Source organism: Cephus cinctus, unplaced genomic scaffold, assembly GCF_000341935.2.
Source record: "Cephus cinctus unplaced genomic scaffold, Ccin1 Ccin1_scaffold0160, whole genome shotgun sequence".
NCBI classification, from domain to species: Eukaryota; Metazoa; Arthropoda; class Insecta; order Hymenoptera; family Cephidae; genus Cephus; species Cephus cinctus.
This window is the reverse complement of record NW_014332886.1, coordinates 2,660,742-2,684,791: the sequence shown is the minus strand read 5'-3', so window position 1 is coordinate 2,684,791 and position 24,050 is coordinate 2,660,742. Positions and strand designations below refer to the sequence as shown.

The following is a 24,050-nucleotide window of genomic DNA, read 5'->3' as shown; positions in this document are numbered from 1 at the left end:
ACTTCGCACCTTGGGTCTCTTGTGTGCCCATACTCTCTGGGCTGCTTTGGGTTACTTAGGTCCTCTACCTCTTTATACATCTGAGGTTTCACGTAGGTACCCTTCGGGACAAATGTTGGAACGAAGACATTTATATATTTTTCTTTCCCGGAAGGACATCGCGAAGACACGATACATTGGGTCGGGTTGGATGAGGTCTCTTAGAGCAGGACAGCGAGCCTGTCTGTGTTAATCGAATGAGTTAGCGGCTGATGATGACCGTCATAAAACAGCCTTAAACCTCATAATGGCTACAGCATCCCTCGAGCTTCTCTTAGACACTTTTCTTCTTTCTAATCTACGTGTCCCGGGATACGAATTCCATTGTGTTAAACAGGATACGCCGTCTTACATAAAGTTGACTTACCTTCGTGGAGCTCGTGCTGGGCTTGCTACCGCCGACGCTTATGGCGTAGACCTCAACCTCGTACCACTGAATCCCAGCCTCACGGTCCAGGACGGCTGCCGTCGAGAGGATCCCACTCTTTGTATCGACATCGAACAACCTGTCCACTTGAGCTCCACCACTGCCCGCGGTCACATTCGTCACGTAATATTCCAGATCGACGTTGCTACGTCGACTACGCGCACTCACTTTGAAAATACTCACACCGGCTGGCTCGTTCTCATAGACGCTACCTTCCAGAACGCCGTGATGCTCCCAAGCTGGTCGCTCGTCATCCTCTCCAGGTACTATCAGGGTCAGGTATGTGTCTGAGGATCTTCTCTGAGCTTGTACGGCCTCGTCAGTCGCCCTGACGCCCACTTGGTACCTCGAGTTCCGTTCCAGACTGCTCATAGACCTGGGCAATCGCATGGTCAGCAAACCGGTACTTCTGTGCACGCGAAACATGTCAGGATAGCTCACACCTGAACCGAGAAGTTCATAGGTCACCAGACCGTTCGTACTGGAGTCTAAATCTCTTGCCAGGAGCTGTGCTACTGGCACCTCCTTGCCAGGTTGATAATTCAGGCTACCTTTCACAGGTAGCACTGCCGCTGACATGCTCACGAATATGGGTGCGTTATCGTTCACATCGTTCACGATAACTGTCACTAATTTTTCTGCTGACAGTCGTGCACTCGGAGGCTGCGCCCTGTCAGTGGCCACTACGACAAGCTTGAAGGTGTCAACTTCCTCGCGATCAATAGGCAGCAGCGTATAGATCACGCCCGTCGATGGATTGATCCCAAAGTAGCGTTTCTGATCATCAGGATCCTGACTGGCTATGGCATAGGTCACCATCCCGTTCTCCCCTGAATCTGGATCTTCCGCAGTGACGGGAACCACTGGATTGTGAACAGCAATTCCTTCGACTATCATCCGCACTATGGCGGTATTAGGAAACGCTGGCGGATTGTCATTGGTGTCAATGACGTTGACGCGGAGCGTAGTCACTGAACTCAGTCTTGGGTGACCTCCGTCGCTACAGGATACGTTCAGAGTGTAATTTTCTAGCTCTTCGTAGTCCAAGGGTTTTCTTAGGTAAAGAGCTCCTGTCAGTGGATCTATGTGAAACGTGTCGTGTCTGTTTCCCGCTGATATGGCAAAGGTCAGTTCGCTGTTCGCAGCCAGGTCGGCATCCGTTGCTTTGAATCTGAGTAATTCGGTATTTATAGTTGTGGTCTCTAGGACTGAGATGCTTGGAAGGATGTCCACGAAGACTGGGGTATTGTCATTCTCATCGAGCACCTCTACGTGGACTGTTGCACTGGACGATAGGTGAACCTCGAGGCCAGCATCGTGGGCGACGACTGTCAATGCGTATTCGTCCATAGTCTCACGATCCAATTCCCTAGCTAGGGATATTTGGCCAGTAGCTTCGTCTATGGTGAAGTGTCCGTGCTGGTTACCTGCTTCCAAGGAGTAAAAAACATCCCCATTTAAACCCTCGTCGGCATCGGTAGTGTATACCCTTAATAATTGGGTACCAATGGCGGCACCCTCGCTAACGGGGAACCGGTAAGGTTGTCGTTGGAATTGTGGAGTATTATCGTTGACATCGGTAACGTACACAGTGACCTTAACCTTATCCCGAAGCCGGTTAAGGCCATTGTCGGTGACGGTAGCTTCGAGCGTGATGTAGCTGACTCCCGTGTTCGCCATTAGATGTTCCCTGTCGAATACACGTAGCGATTTAATGAATCCATTTCGTGGATCCACTATGAAGTCTTGTTGGGTAGATGGCAATGAAAATGTTAACTCGGCATTGCGACCTACATCGCGATCAGCCGCTAATAATTTTCCCACGAAGGTGTCAGGCGGCTCGTTTTCACGAATGTGGAATGTGAAGCTGGAATTTGTGAACTGAGGCGCATTGTCGTTCTCGTCTATGATGTGCACTACCACAGGGACGACCGAGCTCCGACTAGGTTCACCCTGATCACTGGCAGTAACTTCCAGGGCGTAGTAATCCTGTTCCTCGCGATCCAGTGCACTCTTCACGTAGAGCTGACCGTCAGGAAAAATTCCAAAGCGACCCTCGGAGTTACCTTCGGTTACGCTGTACAAGACGCGGCCATTTACTCCAAGGTCAGCGTCAGACGCAACCAGGGCGAAGAAACGCTCGTTTACCGGTGTAGATTCAGGTAAGGACGTTTCGTAACCAGTCAACTCGAACACTGGCGTGTGATCGTTGACATCTTCGATGGTCACCCGTACTTGGTGCTGTGCTGATAATGGCTGATTTCCTGAATCGGTAGCAGTGACTTCCAGATGAAGAACAGTTCCCGGGGGAGCTCTTATTGGTTTGTCAAGGTATATAATTCCAGAATTGGCAGCAACTCTGAACTGTCCTCCGGGATTATGAGTCAAGGCGTAGGTTATTCGGGAATTTGCTCCTGCGTCTCGATCTCTTGCTCTGGCTAGACACACCTCCTGTCCCACTGCTGCGTTTTCCTTCAGCAGGACCTCGTCTCCCCTCTCGCCCTTTGGAAATTTCGGCGGGTTATCGTTCACGTCCAGAACGGTGATGTTTACGAACGTCTGACCGTGAGCGAGACCGGCCCGAGCCGCCACCTGTAGACTATAGTAGGCCACCTGTTCCCGATCGAGACAACCGGCTGTACTGATCATACCAGTGTTTTCGTCTATCTTGAAATTGCCTCTGCTATCCCCGAAGACGATGGAATAGGTCACCTTGCCGTTGGCGTATCTGGACACCTGGACAGAACCAATATTACGACCGAAACCCAAAGGCATCTCTCCGCATTCACCACGATCTTCAGAAATCTTGAAGTCGTATCCACTGTAGGTATCGAACTCCAGATGCTCCAGGTCCTCTTCGCGGAGTATCTCGACGACGGCGTCATGGGTGGCACGTTTATCTCCGGTGTCACGTGCTGATATCGTTAATTCGTACAGGGTCTTGTGAGCGGCACGTAGGAAACCCTGAAGAGAGATCTCACCGGTTATCTCATCCACTACGAAAAGTCCTTCGCCGCCAGATTCCAAGGAGTAGCGGATCTGAGCATTCTCTCGGGCGTCAGCGTCAGTTGCCATCACTTTTCCCACGGAAGTACCAGGAGACGCGTCTTCGGGTACTGGCAGGAAATATCTCTGGGGATAAAAAACTGGAGGACTGTCATTGACATCTTCAAGGCTCAGGAGAACAGTTGCCGTTGACGATTGCGGCGGTGTACCCTGGTCTTTAGCCACAATCAGAATTCGATATTCGCCTATAGTTTCACGATCCAAACTGGTCTTCGTGGTGAGCTGTCCCGTTAGAGCATCCAGTGCGAAGGTCTTTGGATAATCCCTAGCTACGCTGGGATGAAGACTGTACGCTACGCTACCATTGGTACCCTGATCGTTATCCACTGCCGTGAGGGTTGCTACCAGGCTTTGCGGTGGGGTGTTTTCCGAGAGGGTGATCTCGACGACACTCTGAGAAAATCTCGGTACCTCATCGTTCTCATCCAAAACAGTAACACGAAGATGAGTGGATGCATATTTTGGATTAGGACCGCCATCTCTAGCAGAAACACGAAGCTCCACGCTACCCTGTATCTCACGGTCTAATCTGGCTTTGGTAGTGACCAAACCCGTGTCCTGATCAATGGCGAACCATCCTTGCTCGTTGCCAGAATCAAAATCGTAATATATCCTAGCGTTTAAACCAGAATCCGCATCAGTAGCTGAAATACTAGCTACAAAGCTACCCGCGGGAGAGAGTTCAGATAGCACAGCTGAATATTCACTCTGCTGGAAGACAGGCTCGTGATCGTTCACGTCATTCACATGGATGACGAGGTACGCCATAGCGGACCTGGGTGGCGTGCCCTTGTCGGTTGCCACTACAGTCAGATTATACTTGGGTATCTCCTCACGATCAAGCCTTCCGTTTACCCTGACTATGTGAAAGCTCTGAGTGTTGTCAAGCCGAAAGTGACCAAGCTCATTTCCTGCTCGTATCTCAGCGCTGGTTTCGCCATTGAGACCCTCGTCGTTGTCCATCACAGCTACCGCAGCGACTATCCAATCCTTAGCGGCATTCTCGTCGACCGTGGCGAAACCAGCTGTTTGCGGGAAGTAACTGAACTTTATTTCAGGATCGTGATCATTCGCGTCCAGTAGGTTTACCGTAACATAGGTTCTACCATCCTGCCTTGGTGAACCGTGGTCCCTTGCAAAGACGGTTATTACGCAACTCTTGGGGCACCCACCACCGGGCCTAGTGATCGTGCAACTTTGTTGCGGACAGTCTAAAGGTTCAGTGGTGGTTATGGCACCAGTTTCTGGATCTATGGTAAATTGTCTTTCGGTATCCGGCAAGTAGTACGTTAACTTTGAGTTGTCCTCCAGGTCCTTGTCCGTCGCGTGGACCGTGAGGACAGCACTACCAGCTGGAGCACTTTCGTTCAGAGCAACCACATAGTCGCTCTGTTGGAACACTGGGGGATTATCGTTCACGTCCAGGACCGTGACGTTCACTCGAAGATATCCTAGTCGGGGTGGTCGACCACGGTCTCTCGCGCACACGTTCAACGAGTAGAATTCTACTTGCTCCCTGTCAAGTTTCCCTGTGGTCTCAAGATGAAGGTACGACGTCTCCCCGGTGGGATTCCCGGTGACGACCAGACGGAACTTGCCATCCGTGTTACCGTCGACGATGAAGTAATCGTCGTGGACGCCGTTCTCTGGAGTATCTTTGTCGGTCGCGGCATCCAGCAGTAACCTGGTACCCGCTGCTGCTGACTCGGAAAAACTTACGGCTATACTGGCTTCCGGAAATTCCGGATCATTATCGTTCACATCCAGAACGAGTATCCTCACTTCGATTGGATAGGTTGGTTGACTCGAGAGGACGACCAGGTCGTACCTGTCGCTGCTCAGTGCTTCGCGATCTAGTACCCTGGCTGTTCTTATTTCGCCGGTTTCGGGATCCAGAATGAACTCCTGTGGAGGCTCATTGAATCTGTAGGTGAAACCTGGTTTCACTGGAATCTCACCGACCAGGGTACCTCGCGGCTCGCCCTCGCGAACCTCCAACTGAACTCTTGTATCCACTGCTCTACTTTGCATTGCCAGACCCATACCAGCACCATCCTGAGGTAGCATGGGTGATCTTCGAGGCACAAGCCTGGCAACCTTTTGGGTAGGATATCTGTCAAGCTCGACGGCTTTGCTGGCATTTTGGTCCGTCAGTAGGAGGCCCAGGACCAGGGCCAGGATAATCAGCCTATTTGGCAGCATTTCTCCAGCCCTGAACCACCACCTCCTCTCTCGTCCTCTGTACTCTTCCTTTGGCACTCGTTTTCTCTCGTATACCCTTTCGCCCTGCCTTCTCTTCCTATTCTCGTTTGCTCTCCAGCTTCTTTCCCACGCTACGGCCCCTAGTTCCACAGCCACTACCTCTTGCACTTCTGCGGCATGATCGGCCGATCTTTCATTGTTCGCACCCTTCGTCTTGGTCAGGTCGTCATTACCCGAACACGACCTCCTCCACGATCTACTCAATTCACCTGTCACACGGATGTCCTGATATACACGCGTCTCTCCCCATTTTACGGATTTTTCGTCACTCGCGCACTCCGGACACTCACCAATTACAAAAGATGAAACTTCCTCTAGAAAAATAGGTTATCTCACAGGATCGCACTAGGTTCCTCAGAGCGGCTCCGAAGATTGAAGTAAACACGAGAGATGAATTCTCCAGGGAGAGGGATCACTGACCGGCGAGCCGCGCCTCGCGGGACGCGTCTTCGATCGCTTCGCGGGATATTTACGAGAATTTCCAAAGCCTGATTTACAACCGGATATCAGACCTTGAGAAAGAGCCAGATAACCCGGAAGTTCCGTGGTTCTGGTTCTCTTTCCTGTTTACAACATCCCCCTCCCCCGACCGGACGATGATACCAGATTGGCCGAGCTGCGCGATATCGTCCGCCTAGCAATGGGCCCTAAGTCGACCGTCGACTCTTGCCTGGTGAGGTGTTGATGTAGTGATGGCATTGGTACGCTCGGGACCGATGCTCTCTTCGTTCTTCCTCCTGGATGAACGAGAATCCTAGTGACAGACACTATGGTGATCTTCGCGAAAGGTCGACATCCCGTATGAGAGAGATTCCGTAGTCGAATACTTTGAAGGACCAAAAGGTCTCTGATGCCAGTCTGAGAGTGATAATTTCCTGCACAAGGTTTGGAAACGACGCGCACAGATCTAAACAAAAATATCACTTGAAATCACCGGCACTTCCTCTTCACTGAACTGTACCGAAGTCACTCGCGATGTTGATTCTTTCAGCACGACTGATCGGATACCGCGTAGGATTACGTCGATAGTGAATAAAGAGCGCGCAAAGGATCATCCACATAGCATTAACTGAGGTCCTGAGAGAAATCGGATTTAAAAAAGTAACGTAACGATAACGCGACAATGGGTCCTCAGTATCGCGGGGCCCGTGGAGACATTTTTTTTCGGCACGTGAACAACGTGATCTCGACGCGGTGAGCCTCGGCGAAAATCACCTTTCCTGTGGACTGACCCGACTCGACTGACTGCTAGTCCCAGAGCCGCCGCCACCGCTGAGCATTCTTGGGGCCTGATTGGCCTTCCTTCTCCAATCTATTGAACACGCTGGGAGCGCGAGTCGAGTCTCTCGCTCTCCTGCCAAGTCGTTTCCTTGCCCCTGTCGAGGCTTATACTTTTCTTCCTCGCTTCTGAGGCCCCCCCTCTTTCTCTCTCTCTTTCTGTGCCCCCTCCACCCCTTCGCCGTGCCCTCCTCGCCGTTGTACGGTCCCACCAGCACCCCACTTCACCTGGCCCATCCCGCCGCCGTCTTGCCGAGATATTCTACCTTTTGCCCTCGAGGAACGAGCAATGCGGAGGCTCAGGTATGCAAGATGGCCGCCGCTGAGTTCTGGGCCCAACGGAGAGCGAGAGAAGGAAGGATGAAGAAAGGAAGAACGGGTGAGAGAGAAAGGTGAGAGAGGGAAGCGAGGAGGGCGAACGAGAGATGAATAATGCGTGGAGGGAGAGGCTGAGGGACCCCATCAGGGTAGACTCTCCTAGCAGGCTGAACCACGGGGCCTCACCATAGGAGTGGGTCCTATCCTCGTAAGTCCTGGCTCCAGCTTCGACGCTTGCATCCGCGGACTTAGCCGCTCCCGTAACTAACCCGTTACAGCGATCGAACGCGCTCTCACTCGCATCCTTTCTACTCCTATATGTCTTTTCAATTTGTATATATATATATAAACATAAGCACATATATACATTACATCTAGCGATGTATATATATATGCGTTTATCTCATTCTGATTGCGATCTCAACGCTGCTCGTCATTGAGCCACTAAGCTTCAACGTGACTCCATCACGTAGACGCGTGTTTTGATCTAGTTTGCTGAGTAGGAGTGTACGTGGGCACCATCCTTACGTTTTCGCCTGCCAACATCCTTTCGATCCTCCCAGTACACGTGCTACGCTGGACCCACTCTTCGCGACCACACAAGTTTTTGGAGATTTGGGTAATTCAGTCATTTGGAATGGGATTTATCGATCTTGGGTGACTCTCCGAATCTCAAGGGTCGATTTGATGGAATTGTAAATCCGGAAATACCTAAGAGAATTCTTGCGATTAAAAATCCGATTAAAAAATAACTCATTTTTTTTACTATAGGACTTTCGTCTGGGCTGTGATATTCATAGACGGTGTTTCTTTGAGTCTGATTCCATATGTCTTGTTTATTTTTTTTCTTGATTTGTACGAGAGGGTAGCCAGGGCCCAGACGTCCTTTGGAATTCTTGATCTATCGATCATAGTCGAAGTGACCTTCCTATCCTGGATCTTACTACTCACATGAGAACCGCACCAATACATAGTAGCCACACGAGAAAGGGACACCCTGTATAAGAGCCCATTGGAATAGATCAAGATCGCGTAAAGTCAATGGATTAATTAATCGATTTGTGTTTACAAATCGGTGAAAGTTCGATCCCCCCTCTCCAGGCTAACCGAGGACCAGACTCTTCTGATCTAGCCGATCACTCTAGGTTGTACCGTCACAGTGAAGAATTATTCATGAAAAGATTATACTATCAGGTCCACCAAAAAGTCTCAATTTTTTTTTTTCATGTACTCCACGCTACGCGCTGGCTGATACCGATTTGACCCGTGAGAACATCGCTAATTTCGGGTGGCTCTCATGGTACGACCGATCGACCGAGCGTGACAGCGTCAGCCTAACGAATAAAACGAGAAGCCTTCAATTCCCTTTTTGTCGTGGCGTGGTTGCTAGCCGTGTAATTCAGTCACTCCCTTGCGAGCCAACCTCGATACAATTCCCGGATTTCTTAAGCGCACAAAGCGCAAGCATTAATATCTATCGCGGTGGCGCGAGCCGCCATTCATCGTTATGCGATATTAGAAAGAGTGTCTTGACCTATTGGCGAGGTTCGACATTTATCTGCTCCGCAGTCAGCCGAATGTACAGGCAGCTGTAAGTAGTGATGGCGATAATAATAATAACGGGCAAGCGGCGAATATACATGGACAGTGAAACAGCCAAGAAAATGAATCGAAGTTTTGTCCAAACGGAGGAGGTTACCTCAGTGGAGCGTGTTCAGAATTACTGCAGGGGTGGCAGAGATTAAGGATGAAGTATATAGAGGCTAAAGTAAGAAAGAAGAGGAAGAGGAAAAAAAAGAAAAGTAAGAAGAAGGGAACGACGTGGCAGCGCGCCGATTAGTGAAACCGTGCACCCAATCAGCGGCCTTTTGTGTTTCCAAGAATCGGCCTGGCTATTCTACATCTGTTCCACGTCGGTCCATCCTACATCCTATTTCGTCCCTAGGCCAGCCTCGCCACGGCTATTCTCTCCGATTGGATATGCCGTATAGATATGAGGCGAGTCCGAAATGGAGAAACCAGTCCCAAATGATCTATTGACGGAGAAGGACGACGTTCCTTCACGGGACCTCAGCACTCGCATTAGGATTGACTTTGAAATCTCGCTCGATCGAATCGGTACCCAACGAAATCGCTACCAGGATACCTAGATACCTAGATGCATCCCACGATCACGAGATTCCCAATGGACCCTACTCAAAAACTTCCAATAGAGATTCCGCTCTCGTCTGAAAAGGGCTGAATGTACCATAGCACAATCAGGTACCCATACAGTTCCACCAAGCATTCGCCATCCAATGGAGAACGGATATACGGAGATATCTTAGACGTGGCATGGACAGTGGTCCATTGTTGGACCACCATCCAGACTCACGCGGGCCCTCTCTCTTCGATAGCGGTACCGGACAGAATTCGTATGGTGGCATTCTTGTCGCAGGTAACATAAGCCATGATCAGAGGTAGAATGGGTATCGGGCATGTTTTAACCGTCCGCTGTTGGAAGCGCGATGTCGCCCCAGGTCAGAAGATAATATGCTGGTTTCATGGGTCATGCCTATGGCTCGTCTATATAATCGTATGGGTTATAGCTGCAATAGCTAAGGCCCATGGGGGTTATACAGTCTCTTCCAGGCCATCTATCTCCAGCCATTTGCCCTCGGTAAAGTCCGATGTCACCCATTGCATACTTATATGACTCTGCCAGTACCCGATCCTGCGAGATCAGTTTCATCCTACAGAGCCAATCTGGTACACTACTTTATAGCAAGTGAGCAAATTACGCGTACTAATAGACAGGATGTTTTGTCCGTACTATAAAGGAATCCTTTAGAGACCCTATAGGGATTCCAGGATGTCCTCTACTGGGCTGGTTCACGTTGTTTTACTAAAGTGGATCCCTTAACGATCCTACTTGTCGTACTTTACCAAGACTTGGAAACGTACCTGGTGATCGGTAGCTCACGGTCCTTTGGGTCACGGGGTAATGTCGTATATACCGCTTCTTGGATAATGTTCTCATGCGGCCCCACGTATAATGTAGTGAGCACGTTACACACGCTCGTTCCTCTATCGCTTCCTTTTAGATCTTTTTTTTTCAACGACCATATACAGTAAACTTATATAACGCGAAACAACGGATCGATTTACTTTATACTTATTTTCAATCCGAAACCGGACTCATCCCTTGGACTAGCCGCCACTTTTCTGCACGACTTCCTTCGCTTCGCATTACGAGACACGGAATGCGCCAGGATGACGAAGATTCTCCGATTTCTGCTAATATATTCGAATAGTTCATTCTTCTGCGAGATACCGCAGTATGGGTGTGTGTGTGTGTGTATATATATATATATATATCGTTCATTTAGTTCCCTACTGTCTCGCATAGTCTTATGGGTTTTCTGGTACGATCCTAACGATAATCTTGTACAGCCATCAATTTCGATTTCTATCTCTCTTCCTGTATTCTCTACGCGTAAATAATGTCCTTATGTAATACAAAAGGCCGTACGGTCGCCATTCATCTTCCATCCGACAACACACGAATACACGACAGCTATTAGATGTCCACGATCATGGAATGTCTCCATCCACGATGGATATTCACTGGTACTATTCGAAACTTCGTTAATCCTGCATCTTGTAGTTAGGTTCGGCTTACGCCATAGTTATCCCATACCTGTGTACACGAGTACATGAACGTGCTTAGAAAAGTATAGATATGCATAGATATACATATATGCGTGCTAAATGAATAATTTTGCTCTTTCTCTTTCTCTCTTAAGGAGAACGAGGAGTATGATGGCAAGTTGGTGCTTAAGCCATAACTGAATTTTCTCTATGAGGTTATGTTGTCTATACCGACCTTTTTTCTGGCGTAGTATCACGAACGAACTTTACCATTAATAATTCAATACTGTGCTGCATTTGTCCGATACTTGCTTTGTAATAATTCATTGCTCGCTACCTCCTGCCGATTCTTATAGTAGCCGATCGCGAATTGCCTCACGCTTTCCGGCACAACGATAGCTTTACGAGTTCGACTTATATTTGTCCTTTAGCAGGTTCTCGGTCCACGCCCATAATCGCGCTAGTCGCTTGTCTCCACTCATTAACTCACCTCATTATCGATTGACTTTAGTTACCGCTACGATTGCGCTTGTACTTTATGTGGAGGGCTCGTTACGTAATTCGAGTATACAGTTCTCCATTTTGTTAACCCGCGTGCGTATGCTGTATGTACCTTGTTTCTTACCTTCACTTTTTTTTTTCCTTCGTGTATTCATTTTATGGCGATGCCAAATAAACTCTCGCGCCACACTGTTTATTATTCCTAAGGTGTGGTATTACATGGGTTTTGTATTTTTGAATTGTTTAATGGAGCTTTTCGTTTTAATGGGTATTTATCAAAATGTTTTTCGGTGTAAAGTGTTGTGTAATTTTTATATGGCTTTTATATTACAATGTATTGGTTCGTTGTTCAGATAGTACCGTTACTTAAAAAATATTTGTTTTTGAATGGTCAGCACAAGTTTTTTGAATATAGATTTCCATAACTTAGGAAGAACTACGTATGTCATACTTTGATTATTGCTTTATATGATCTTTCTTAGTTTCGTATTTTCTGTTACGTTAAATATTGCCAAGAAAAAGTTCTCAAGCTATTAATTTTAACATAAGGTACCGCTTGGCGCTATCTCCAGGTTTTTTCCTGCAACTCCTTTGATCCTTTTATATCGGGTTACTTTGCATTTCGAACACGTTCTTGGAGGAAAAGAATTGGATCCATAAATCACTATTATTATGTTAAACCAGAGATTAAACTATAAATACGACTGGCTGCATAGTGATGGCAGTTACAGCGAGATAACAAATTGAACGCTGCCAAGTCGAATTTTCTGTAGCGCGGGAATTGCAAGCATGTACTTTGAAGTACAGCGTTATAATATATCGATAGGGTTTTTAAGAAAATGGCGTTCTTAACAAGGTATATTTTATTATTCATTAATGATACATTAAATGATTGCGCTGCGTTTGGTTCGCTGTTATATCTTTGGCGCTCCATAAGCGTCCGGCATCCGCTCGATCGTATAACGATGCTGAGAAACATACATTATAGGTACACCTGGTATTTTGCGTATTCTTCTTTTCAAGTCTTTGTCATTGGTTGCTACTATGTAACATTTGTGCTAGAAAAAAAATATAATACTTAGATTTTATATATCTTTATTCGTAGAATAATAAAACTCACCTGAGTTACTCTATTAACGATACAGTCATCTGCATAGGTTCCTTTATGCATACAAGGTAGTCTTTCAAATCTTGAATCTTTTATGATCTTTAAAGCAATTTTATATTTTGGTCCAAGTTTCTCTAACTCTCCCATGACACAATCAGTTATATATGGAATGCATTTCGCATATAAGCAATCCATCATATTTTGAATAATGTCCAACTTATTTTTGACAGAAAAGTTTATAAAATTGGTATCAATCAGAATGTGATAGGGTGGCCCCAACTGAGTGTTGTATTGAAAGAATAGTGCTGACGATTGTTGTGGTCTGGAAGAGAATGCAGTTTTGTAAAAAATTATATAAATTGAAATTGATTTTAAATCAACTTACACTTCCTTAACTTTCATTTCTGTGAGATCTTCTGGTTTCTTTTTTCGTGGTGCCGCACGCAGATTTGCTTTACTGTTAAAATTGTCATAACAAATACAAAGTAAACATAGAGTGTAACACAGTATTAATCAAAGATCAAAATAGTCGAATATAATTTTTACATTCTGGGATCGCTTAGACTGATCATCTTCTTCATCTGAGCAAATCGTTGCATGACAACCTTACGAGTCTTCTTATTTTTACCCTGTGTAAAATAAAATTCACTTCATAACCTGAACTTTACATACATAACCTATGACCACACTTATATCATTGTAATAATCATGAAGCTAAATTACAGAGATTCAAAAATTCAATTCATTTTTACTGCAAATTATTAAACTTACCATTGTATTAATGCTTCAATTTCTTACGTAATTAATAGACTAAACTTTACAAGTTTTACAACCACAAAACCACGCTTTGCGCTTCCTACACTTTTGACATTAGGACACCAGTGCACATCACTTTGAAAGCAATCACGAAGAAACGCGGAGTATCAATCGGTAAAATTCGGATTTCTTCGGGTATACAATAAAGATGGTCTAATACGGTGTGGCGAAACTAGATAAGGATCAAAAGTTCCGCGTGTAGTTAGGCTTGGGAACTTGTCGAGGGATTATTGTGCGCCAGCCGACACGTTGGCTCTTATTATGGCAGTTCGTGTTGAAAAAAGTCAGTCGGCCTAAAGTCAGCATATTATCCGGTAGTTGTGACCTATGCGAGAAAATTTGAGCTGTTGACAGCGACATAAACATTTTGGACTTCCTTATGCAAGGTGTGTATTGAGTAGGAAGCAGCTACATATTTACTAATAGAGAAAAGAACCTCTTAAGAATTTTTGTAAAAATAGGTTAAATATATTGTTGAAACTGTCGAGACATACAGAAATATCTGTTCGGGTTTGGCAAAAATATTTATGGCTGTGCTATTCAAATATATTATGAATATCGAGAATTTGTTATTTAATTTTTCAATTTAAAAAATATTTTTGCTATATTAAAAGTTTGAGAAAATATTTTTTATGAGTTTGTTCACATGTTAGATAATAAAATTTTCATGATATATATGATAGTATTAAGTTTTTGTATGCTTGATGTAAATAATTTCTTTTATAACTATTGATTTTGTTACAGGATCCTGATATTTAAGGAAAATGCGGATTGTACGAATAAAGAGAAATCGCCTAATGAACATTTTGATTGGGGTTGCCTTGCTCTTATTGATTCTATATGCATTGTATATTTTTACATTGGATAATCAAGCAAAAACGTTAAAAGAATACTGGACTGATGGCCTTAAAAATAAACAGGTAATTTTTCATAACTGAATATCAAGATAGTTTGTAGTTCATATAGAAATTAAAATTCATGCACTTCATTTTTACTTATCAAGCATCCAGTACTGATAAAGGATTTGGGAAATTTTGAACCCAGAAATTTACCTGTTAAATCGGGACCTGGTGAGGGTGGAAAGCCTCACATTTTAAGGGATGATCAACAGAACGATGTACAGCAATCAGAATCTGATTATGGAATGAATATGGTTTGCTCCGATGAAATATCCTTGGACAGATCAGTTCATGACACCAGGCCTGCAGAGTAAGTTTTTTGTTTTTTATATACATATATAAAATATAGTATTCTCCTTTCGTACGTAAGCACATAATTTATTTAACATGAATACTGCAACATTATAATTGTGTGAATGTTCATGTATACATATGCTGATTTTGATTTTTTTATTATTGCATCCATTGAATAATCTCTAGTAAAATTTTTTATCAATCCTGAGTATAATATCCTTGGTGAATAATGTTAGCACAGTATTTGGTACTTTATCTTAAGTTATAAAGTGGCTGTATTGGAAATTCTGTAGCAACAGCCTCATGTGATATTTGCGACAAGTTGATCAATTAGCAATTTCTGTTTTAATAACACAACACGAAACGACACTGCCATAAACAGAATAAATGGATAGTCATGTTAGTACCACTTCAATGGTATTTTCGCTTGATTTTAATTATGAGAAGAATAAGTTGCGTACAAACATGTTATTCTTCTATGCCCAGGAAATTTGTGTTAAGCTATTTGTATCAGTTTCGCAGTACCAAATTTTTCATCAAAATATTGTTTATCACCTCGTCTTCCATCATGGCATTAAAGAGACAGAAACAGACATGTCTACTTTAATCCCAAGATACTGCGATTTACTCATTACGATAAGTCGGCCGATATACTTAGCAGACTACACGCACAGATAATATTACAATGATTATCATTTTCAAATGCTTCATTTGAAAAAAAATTAATGATATTAATATTCTCACCTGACTCGTAACTGAACATGTATTCATTTCTTCCTGAGTTCACTTTTCTGTCGCTCGACGTGTTTCTTCGAACGTGAGATCAACATTAAGCCGTGCTTTAAATATTTTTTGTTTCATTTTTGTTATGCCTAAATCTTCCAGCTTAAAAGTTTTTTTACATTCATTAACTTGTCATAAATGTATGGTATTCTCAAAAATACTTATATCCGCAAAATTACGATCTGAAAGATTATAGGACATCGTATTTTTCGTTCCATAAGTTACTGGAAAATTACCGAGTTTAATGAAATGTGAAATTTACAATGGTGAAGGTCTCAGTTCACTCATTCATTCTTTAAAAAAATTATGGTAATCATAAATGTTTGTAGTAATGTAACGTAGTTTTCATTCTTTCTTAAACAAATATTTTTATTTGTACACTTCAAAATTATTTATGCTCGTGTTTTGCATGATTAACAGACTTCACAAAGTAGATTGGTAATTGAATTCAGAAAGCAGTTTTGATTTGATCATAATCGATATGTTTAATTATGACAACTTTCTATAAAATATGAAATATTACACATTATAGAACAACGTATTAAGTTTGACTTTGTGAAAGAAGATCATCAATCATTCTCTTTTTACTTACCCGGATATATTTTGGTAGAGGCGACATTGTAATGTTTTCAGAGCTGAATTTAAGTTCTAGAAATCAGTTATTAGTTCTTTTCACGTTTTACCAGCGTCATCACAATCGTCAATAGCCTAAGCCTCTTATGGCATACCATATGTATAATCAACATAATATTGAAGAATCTTAAAATATTAGTGACAAAGTTTACTTTGCTCTTGACATGGAACATTCAATTAGTTATCATTTCTTCACATCCGTGTTAGTTTTATTAAAAGAATCATATAAGGAACGAGCTATGATTCATCATATACTATTTGTCATGATGATACTATAAGTAGAGAAAACTCCTCTTCCAATATTAATCTAACAGTTTCTTTTTTTATAATCTAGATGTAAACATTGGAATTACCCTGATGAACTCCCAAAAACTAGTGTTATCATAGTGTTCCACAATGAAGGGTGGTCAGTCCTAATGCGAACAGTACATAGTGTTATCAATCGCACACCTCCTCAATTCCTGGAGGAGGTTTTGTTAGTCGATGACTATTCAGATAAAGGTGAATATTTGACAAGGTAGAGCAAAGGTAACTTTACTTATATGAATAATTTTTTTAGATAATTTAAAGGATGACTTGGAAACTTATATTGAGAGATGGGGTGGAAAGGTTCGCTTAATCAGAAATCAGGAGCGGCAAGGATTGATAAGAACCAGGTCTCGGGGAGCTCGAGAAGCTAAGGGTGAAGTTATTGTTTTCCTAGATGCTCATTGTGAAGTCAATATTAATTGGTTGCCTCCGCTCTTGGCTCCTATTGCTGCTAATAGGTAATTAATACATGCACTCAAATATGATCTTACTTGCTTTTTTATACCTATGTGCAACTGGTCATGGTAAATGTTTCATCATGTCGTTGTGTATAAGTATTTCTTCAAGATTTAACTTTTGTTTATTTGCGTGAATTTTTAGCAACATTATGACAGTACCCATAATAGACGGAATTGACCACAAGACTTTTGAATATCGACCAGTTTATCAAGAAGGCCATCTCTATAGAGGAATCTTTGAGTGGGGAATGTTATACAAGGAAAATGAATTGCCTAGACGTGAATCTAAAATGCGTCCGTATAACAGTATGCCTTACAAGTACGATTATTATTTAACATTAAAATTAAGAATTATTGTACTAAGCAACAGTAATGATTCTTCAATCTCTTATCCAGGTCACCTACTCATGCGGGTGGCTTGTTCGCCATTAATCGCAAATATTTCTTATCGCTCGGTGGATACGATGAGGGTCTGCTTGTTTGGGGTGGAGAGAATTTTGAATTATCCTTCAAAATTTGGCAATGTGGTGGTAGTATAGAGTGGGTACCGTGTTCTCACGTAGGTCACGTGTACCGTGGGTTTATGCCTTATACGTTTGGTAAGTTGGCACGAAAAAAGAAGGGTCCTCTTATTACCATTGTAAGTAAAAGTATGAGCTCATTATTTTTCATGTCTTCTATTAACAAGGAACGATGTACAATCGTATAATCATTTTTGTAGAATTACAAGAGGGTCATTGAAACATGGTTCGATGAGAAACACAAAGAGTTTTTCTATACTAGAGAACCACTGGCTCGATTACTCGATCATGGCGATATTACGGAGCAGTTAGCATTTAAGGAACGGATGAAATGTAAAAATTTTCAATGGTACATGGATAACGTCGCCTACGACGTCCTTGATAAGTTCCCGGAATTGCCTCCGAATATTCACTGGGGAGAGGTAAGCCAATAAACTTCGACATTTTTTAAATTGAAACGTACGAATTACAGAATTTTTATAATTTGTTTATAGCTGCGAAGTGCAGCCACTTCTGCATGCCTCGACACAATGAGTCACGCTCCGCCAAGTCTTATAGCCACTTCGCATTGTCATGGTTTCGGTAATAATCAGGTAAACACTTGAATACGATATTTTTATAAGTTAAAAATAATTGATTATTTACTAATACAATATGTAATCCATGTTGTAGCTCATGAGACTAAATGCTAAGGGTCAATTGGGTGTCGGTGAACGATGCGTAGAAGCAGATGGTCGGGGCATAATATTGGCTTTTTGTAGATTGGGTACTGTGGATGGTCCATGGCAGTATGACGAAGTAAGATTAAGAAAAGTTTCTTCCTTTTTCGCGGTATCATTTGATACCAGCGAGGACAAATATTGGAACACCGTATACATTTTGTTCGTGCAAAACAAAACAAAAGATTACGTCAATGATATGTTTGTACAATGATCTGTTATGTTTTCTAGAAAACAAGGACACTCTTGCACAAGGTTTACAAGAAGTGTATGGCTCTTCATCCACAAACACAACAATTGTCTTTGATGCCGTGTGACATAAATAACACCTACCACCAGTGGACCTTCCATCAAATAAATCCACGTTGGTGAAGGATTGACTATGATTCGATGGCATCATTTTTATTTTAAATCTGCAAGAGAAGTCGAGGTATTCTTTACTTGTATATGCGTGCCGCCAATGGTGAGTAAAATTTCGTTCTCGAAAAAAATTGGTTTCGTAAATCGACGATGGGCTAATTGAATAATTTTGGAAAGTGTCACATGATTTCTACTAGACATTTTAAGTATGAATTTTGAAACGCCCGCTCTTTGTAAACGCGCACAACGGAACTTATAGACTGTTGCATTATGTATTTTTTAAAGCGTGATTCCATCCATCATTTTTTATTAACAATGCGTTATACATTCCACATGGACTTTTGAAGATTCAGAATAGTTTCAATCAGGAACGGGTATTTCGTGACTTTGAGGTCGGACAAAGAACGTATATCGAATCGATATCAGGTTCGAAAAGCATATTCATAGTGATGAAAGAGATGAATTCATAGGGGGAATGAAAAAAATCTTACAATCAAGTCGTAGATTACGATAGCATGTAATGAATCGCGAGCTGCCTAATCTTTTTTGTGTATGTTTATAATCTGGATCCAATTCATCTGAAATAACATGGTAATAGCACTTTTTACCTTTCAAAACATAGCTCTCAGAAGACATTATCATATTTAAATCTATGTCTAGATCACGGTCTTGTATACAGGTCTGGACATTTCCCTATCCTCACCACGTTATAGCTTGTAACCGCTAATGTGGCCGGTTTTGCCCGCAAACGCTAGTGTCGAAGAAGTCTGTTGACTGACTGACATAGCGCAGCTACCAGGTACTAGGCTCTTTCAACACTAACGCCTCTTGCGGCAGTTGACACCGTATTGCCACGCGTTTTTCGCCTAAGTGCCCAGACCTGTATACAAGAAGATTTCATCTATTTAGAACAGGTTGGACAGCTCGAATACAACCTTACAGCCAATGATCAAAGGAGAAAAAGAATTGAAGAGTATATTTCAAAATCTCGTCAAATTCTTTATCCCGTATATATGAACAATAGTATTATAACTGCAAACGTTATGGGTGCTAAGTATCCGTGAAAACTTTGTAATCTCTTTTTTGTATTACCTGAAACGAATCGAAACGAGCAAATTTCAGACCGATACGCTTTAGCGGGTAGACGAAAATGTCTACTTTCTGTCCGCTAAATTAGTTGCTGACTTCATTTCATCCCTGTTAGAATCGAATTTGTTTATTGTAAGCTTCTGAATGTTGGTTGATTCTAACCATCAATCTAACCATCTGTCATTCTAACCATCAAACAATCTGACAATTACAGTTGTTATTTGTTGTAGCGCAATCGTTCTGAAATTGTCTTGTTTCGACTGGTTCTAAACATTAAAACTCCCAGTTTCAACGCGAATAATATGAAAAATATAGTGTGTGACACGGGATGAAACGCGATTTCAGACTTCAGGTGATGTCAGCTCTCGCTTACGGCTCGGGCAGCCACTTCACTTTAGTCTGAAATCGTTTTGTTTCATCTCTTGTCACACAATATAATATTGTTTACATTGGTAGTGACATTATTGATGACAAAATGCTAAGTTTACTGTCTTTATTATATTGTACTAGCTTCTAGAGGTCCCTCGCGAGGCCTTCGGTACTGTTTCGTATCTCTTTTTGTGAAAAGTACTTTTGCCGGGGACAATGATCAAAAATATTTGAAAATATCTATATCGATGATTAAGGCTACCTGAATGTTGAGAATTAGGATCCGGAATTTAGGATGTTTTAAATTAAGATATTTGGTCATAAGAAAAAATGATTCAAGATACCAAATCATCAAAAACAATAGCCGGAACTAAACACCAATATTGGAATATTCAGGAATATCGTAACGAATACCTATGTATACAAGTGCGAGAAAGCGAACTTTATAGGCAGGCGGTGAAGTTGGTCGCATGAGCCGCACACGAGTAACACAACGGTAGCAGTTAGTTTTAAGAAACAATTGCCGAGCACGTGCGAGCGAATCAAGAAGGTCCGAAATTTTGTCAGACAGAATGAAATTCAGTGAAAATTCTTACAAAAACAATTGACTCCCGGGGGGATATGCGAACGGTATCACAATAATTTTCGTTTAATGACAATAATATTTATGAACAAAGGGGTTAAAGGGTATTATACATATTTTATATTACTGTCACAATCGTTTGAACTGGTTTCAAAAGTGATTGACTTATTACTTGATATTATTATTTATATGAGATGCAAAAATTGTAATACTGGACAATCGGTCTCTAAATACATGATACAAGTGGACAAGGCATGATCATTAAAAATGTGCATTTGGACAATTTTGTTTATATAATTGAGGCATTTTTTTTATTTGAAGGCAAGAAGTCCTGTCCACTTGTATCACAATCAAATGTTCTTTCCGCTTTGACCTTTATGGAAATATTGCTCTTCGTTAAGCGCCAAGTGTCACACTAGCTGCAAAGAAAGGGGCACGTTGACATTACAGAGCTCGTGACATTCGCGAGATTATGACAGTGTATTGTAAGAAAATGAATATTTTATTAAAATAAAATCGGTTTTTTAATAATTTGATTATTAAACTTTGATGGGGTCCATGCTTACCAGTGTAATTAACAGTATATTTAAATTAATATTTCTTTTATTATCCAATTTTACGAATTCGTATTAATACAGAAAGTGCGCTTTAACCATAATATTCAAACACATTCCACAATATGTTCACAATTCTTCTTATCGCTAAATTGTGTAAAAAGCACATTCGCCGAAGCCGCTGGTGATGCAATTATTCAAATATGAAATTTCGAAGTATAGGGTAATATTAGTAACTCGGCATGACATGAAGCATCGTTTGTGTATGAACTTGTCGAGGAGACAGAGTAGAAAAACCTAAAAGAAATAATTCCATTTTACATGTCGATGCATTTGTAACATTTGAAAAATTATGTTTTAAATAATGTATTTCTTTACCGTATCAATGAGGTATGTAGTAACGTTAGAATCAATCATTATGAAAACGCTTTATTGATTGGTGTTTACGATATCATCGATCTTCAATATACTGCGAACGGTCTCAGAAGCCAGAGTTATCAGACTGATGGAAACCAAAAGTGGCTGCACGACGTTTTCTTCCAAGATATTAGTAACTGTACCCTTACGTACATTTATCCCAGCAGTTTTCTCACCCTGAGCATGTTTATTTCGAAGCTCAGTTACTGTAGCAATTGGATTGAGTCCAGCGTTCTCTGCCAGGGTCGATGGGATCACCTGTAATTGTTAAGGGACATAAAGTTAATTAATGAGGAATTCTTCACTTCTTTTGGTATAATAATGTACAGTGTAAGCTACCTCGAGAGCATTGGCAAACGCTCGGACGCAGTAAGCATCTACACCCCCTAGAGTCTGGGCGTAAGAAGCCAACTTGAGTGCCAGTTCTGTTTCCGGCGCACCACCTCCAGCAATGAGTGCCTTCTGCTTGACCAGGCAGCGAATAACGCATAAGGCATCATGGAGTGAACGCTCTGCTTCTTCTAGAACAAGCTTGTTACTACCACGAACCAGGACAGTTACAGTGCGACCTTGGTTTTGAACGCCGGTGATCTGAAATAGTCAAATAAAATTAAGCTGGGTCCAGATATATTAAAAATAAGAAGAGAATGGATGGAAGATGTTGGGAAAATTTACCTTGACAAATTTGGAGTTACCGGTTTGGACTTCTTCGCAAAGCTCGGCGTTCACCAGATTCTCTGGCAGAAAATGATCCAGAGAAGCGATTGGTCGGCATCCCAAAGTCTTGCAAACATAAGGAATATCCTCGCGTTCGATGTCCTTGATTACCATGACTTTAATTTTATCGAGGAAATGAATAGCCAAGTCGCTGACGGCGTCACGGAGGATAGATTTTTGTACGAGCAGGACGTTACATCCGCTCTTTTTTATTTGTTTGACGATGTTCAGTATATAAGCTCTTTCTTCCTTGAGCACCCGGTCCATTGCTGCATAATCTGATACGATGACGTTATGGTCCATCTGTAAGTATTTGGTTTACCCCACTGCGCAGGTCAAGGTTCAGGTTAATGTTTACTATTACTTACATCAGTTTTAGGTGGTGATATACAAAATTGAATAAGACCAATTTTTGCTTTTTCGATACGTCGCGGTCCATTAACGTTACACGATTTTTGAGTGAAAACCAGACCTTCAATCAGTTCAGTATCTTCAACGGTACCTCCGAGTTTCTTGATAATTTTGATATCCTAAAATATGCAAAATATTATGGTATTGTTTGTGCAATTTAAATAAAAAAAATGAAAATATTTTCATGCCTTACTTTCAAATCGACAGTATTCTCTTTTCCTGGTTCAGTTACTTTCAACACTGCATTCACAGCTAGAGGTGCCAGAATGCTCGATTGTTGGAAGACTACCTGGAAATAGTAGAAAGTAAAGTGTTTTATTATAAAACAAAGTGTTATTGCTTAGTATATAATTACTTTGGAGTTAAGCGATGTGGCAGCAGTCTTGACAAGAGATTCTTTATCTGCCAAATCAACTGGTATGGACATGTCTTTCAAAATCTCTACTGCTTTTAATGCAGCCTTTTGAAAGGCATCACTGATCAAAGTGGGATGAATTCCTTTTTGCAATAAACGTTCAGCAGCTTCTAAAAGTGCACCAGCTACAACTACCACACTGGTAGTTCCATCGCCAGCTTCAACATCCTGAGCTTTTGACAGTTCTACCAACTGTAAGAATTAGTAATAGTTAATAGATGCCTTGTCATTTTTTGAAAAATTAAAAATAACCATCTGTCTTACCATTTTTGCTGCTGGATGAATGACATTCATTTCTTTGAGAATGGTGGCCCCATCATTGGTAATAGTGACCTCTCCATTGCCAGCTTGAATCTGACACAATACATTTAATTTGGCATAACTTATTTAGTACTACGTACATTGATCGAATGTCGTTAATATTTACCATTTTATCCATTCCACGGGGTCCCAAACTCGTACGAATGGCATCGCTAACAGCTGAAATAAAAAAAATCATTCAATGTTAAATTCATATGATTCAGTGCACGTGGGTTTAGTTATGGCAGCACCCGTAGTTATGACCATAAATGGAGACATTTAGGCTCATATTCCAAAAAATCGGAGTAGCACATTTCTTCCTTAACTTTAGAGAATACAGTAACAAAATAATATATGAATAGAAAAATGGACCCACCCTTCGCAGCATTGATGTTACTCGTTCGAATATCGGTAGGTTTGCTTTTATCTTTGTACGCTTGTCCGTGGGCGCGTCTTCCATCGCCGGCCGCCGAAAGTGCCGTCATTTTACCTTTTTTATATGTTTCTCGTCGATTAGATACTTTTGATCTTACTGGTGCAAGCTTCTGAGAAGCTTTGCGACTGAATTTACGACTTCTGGTTTCGCGTGGCAGTTTTTTTTCAACTAGGATTCGCTTGTTACAAATGCACTGGTAACGGAGGCTTCCACTTGAAATACACGAAACACGAGGTTTTGCGCTCGATCATTGATGTCGAGAAGGTTGGAGAAGGTTCGTTGCGCCATGGAATAATGTGCGAACTATGTTGGGCAACATAGTCGGGAGTGTGGTAACG

General features: G+C 42.1%; 4 protein-coding genes across 5 annotated transcripts in view; 1 reads left to right on the top strand and 3 right to left on the bottom strand.

The window, feature by feature from the left end:
- Window positions 1-7,079, bottom strand: part of LOC107263562 (cadherin-related tumor suppressor) — a 62,196-nt gene extending 55,117 nt beyond the window's left edge. Inside the window, exon 1 of the mRNA XM_015730889.2 lies at window positions 407-7,079. Coding sequence (XP_015586375.2) covers window positions 407-5,734 — 5,328 coding nt within the window. The 5' untranslated portion in view covers window positions 5,735-7,079. The remainder of the gene's footprint in view (window positions 1-406) is intronic.
- Window positions 7,080-12,366: 5,287 nt separating this feature from the next.
- LOC107263694 (rRNA-processing protein FCF1 homolog) lies at window positions 12,367-13,662 on the bottom strand. The gene is made up of 5 exons (XM_015731179.2): window positions 13,401-13,662; window positions 13,176-13,258; window positions 13,015-13,086; window positions 12,642-12,951; window positions 12,367-12,579 (listed from the first exon to the last, which is right to left on the bottom strand). The coding sequence occupies exons 1-5, from the start codon at window positions 13,401-13,403 to the stop codon at window positions 12,436-12,438; spliced, it is 612 nt and encodes a 203-aa protein (XP_015586665.1). The 5' UTR covers window positions 13,404-13,662; the 3' UTR covers window positions 12,367-12,435.
- A 2-nt stretch (window positions 13,663-13,664) lies between these two features.
- On the top strand, window positions 13,665-20,993 carry LOC107263691 (N-acetylgalactosaminyltransferase 7). Of its 2 annotated transcripts, XM_015731175.2 has the most exons (11): window positions 13,665-13,831; window positions 14,190-14,365; window positions 14,449-14,654; window positions 16,389-16,555; window positions 16,614-16,821; window positions 16,964-17,140; window positions 17,218-17,461; window positions 17,543-17,764; window positions 17,837-17,935; window positions 18,015-18,140; window positions 18,293-18,433. In XM_015731175.2, the coding sequence occupies exons 2-11, from the start codon at window positions 14,210-14,212 to the stop codon at window positions 18,431-18,433; spliced, it is 1,746 nt and encodes a 581-aa protein (XP_015586661.1). In that variant the 5' UTR covers window positions 13,665-13,831; window positions 14,190-14,209. The 2 variants fall into 2 exon arrangements, with proteins under 2 accessions (XP_015586661.1, XP_015586660.1); XM_015731174.1 differs by lacking the exon at window positions 13,665-13,831 and having other exon boundaries at window positions 14,210-14,365; window positions 18,293-20,993.
- A 54-nt stretch (window positions 20,994-21,047) lies between these two features.
- On the bottom strand, window positions 21,048-23,970 carry LOC107263692 (T-complex protein 1 subunit delta). Its single transcript, XM_015731176.2, has 10 exons — window positions 23,653-23,970; window positions 23,404-23,456; window positions 23,241-23,330; window positions 22,917-23,168; window positions 22,755-22,850; window positions 22,519-22,680; window positions 22,109-22,453; window positions 21,773-22,024; window positions 21,395-21,691; window positions 21,048-21,313 (listed from the first exon to the last, which is right to left on the bottom strand). The coding sequence occupies exons 1-9, from the start codon at window positions 23,759-23,761 to the stop codon at window positions 21,446-21,448; spliced, it is 1,605 nt and encodes a 534-aa protein (XP_015586662.1). The 5' UTR covers window positions 23,762-23,970; the 3' UTR covers window positions 21,048-21,313; window positions 21,395-21,445.
- Window positions 23,971-24,050: the final 80 nt, after the last annotated feature.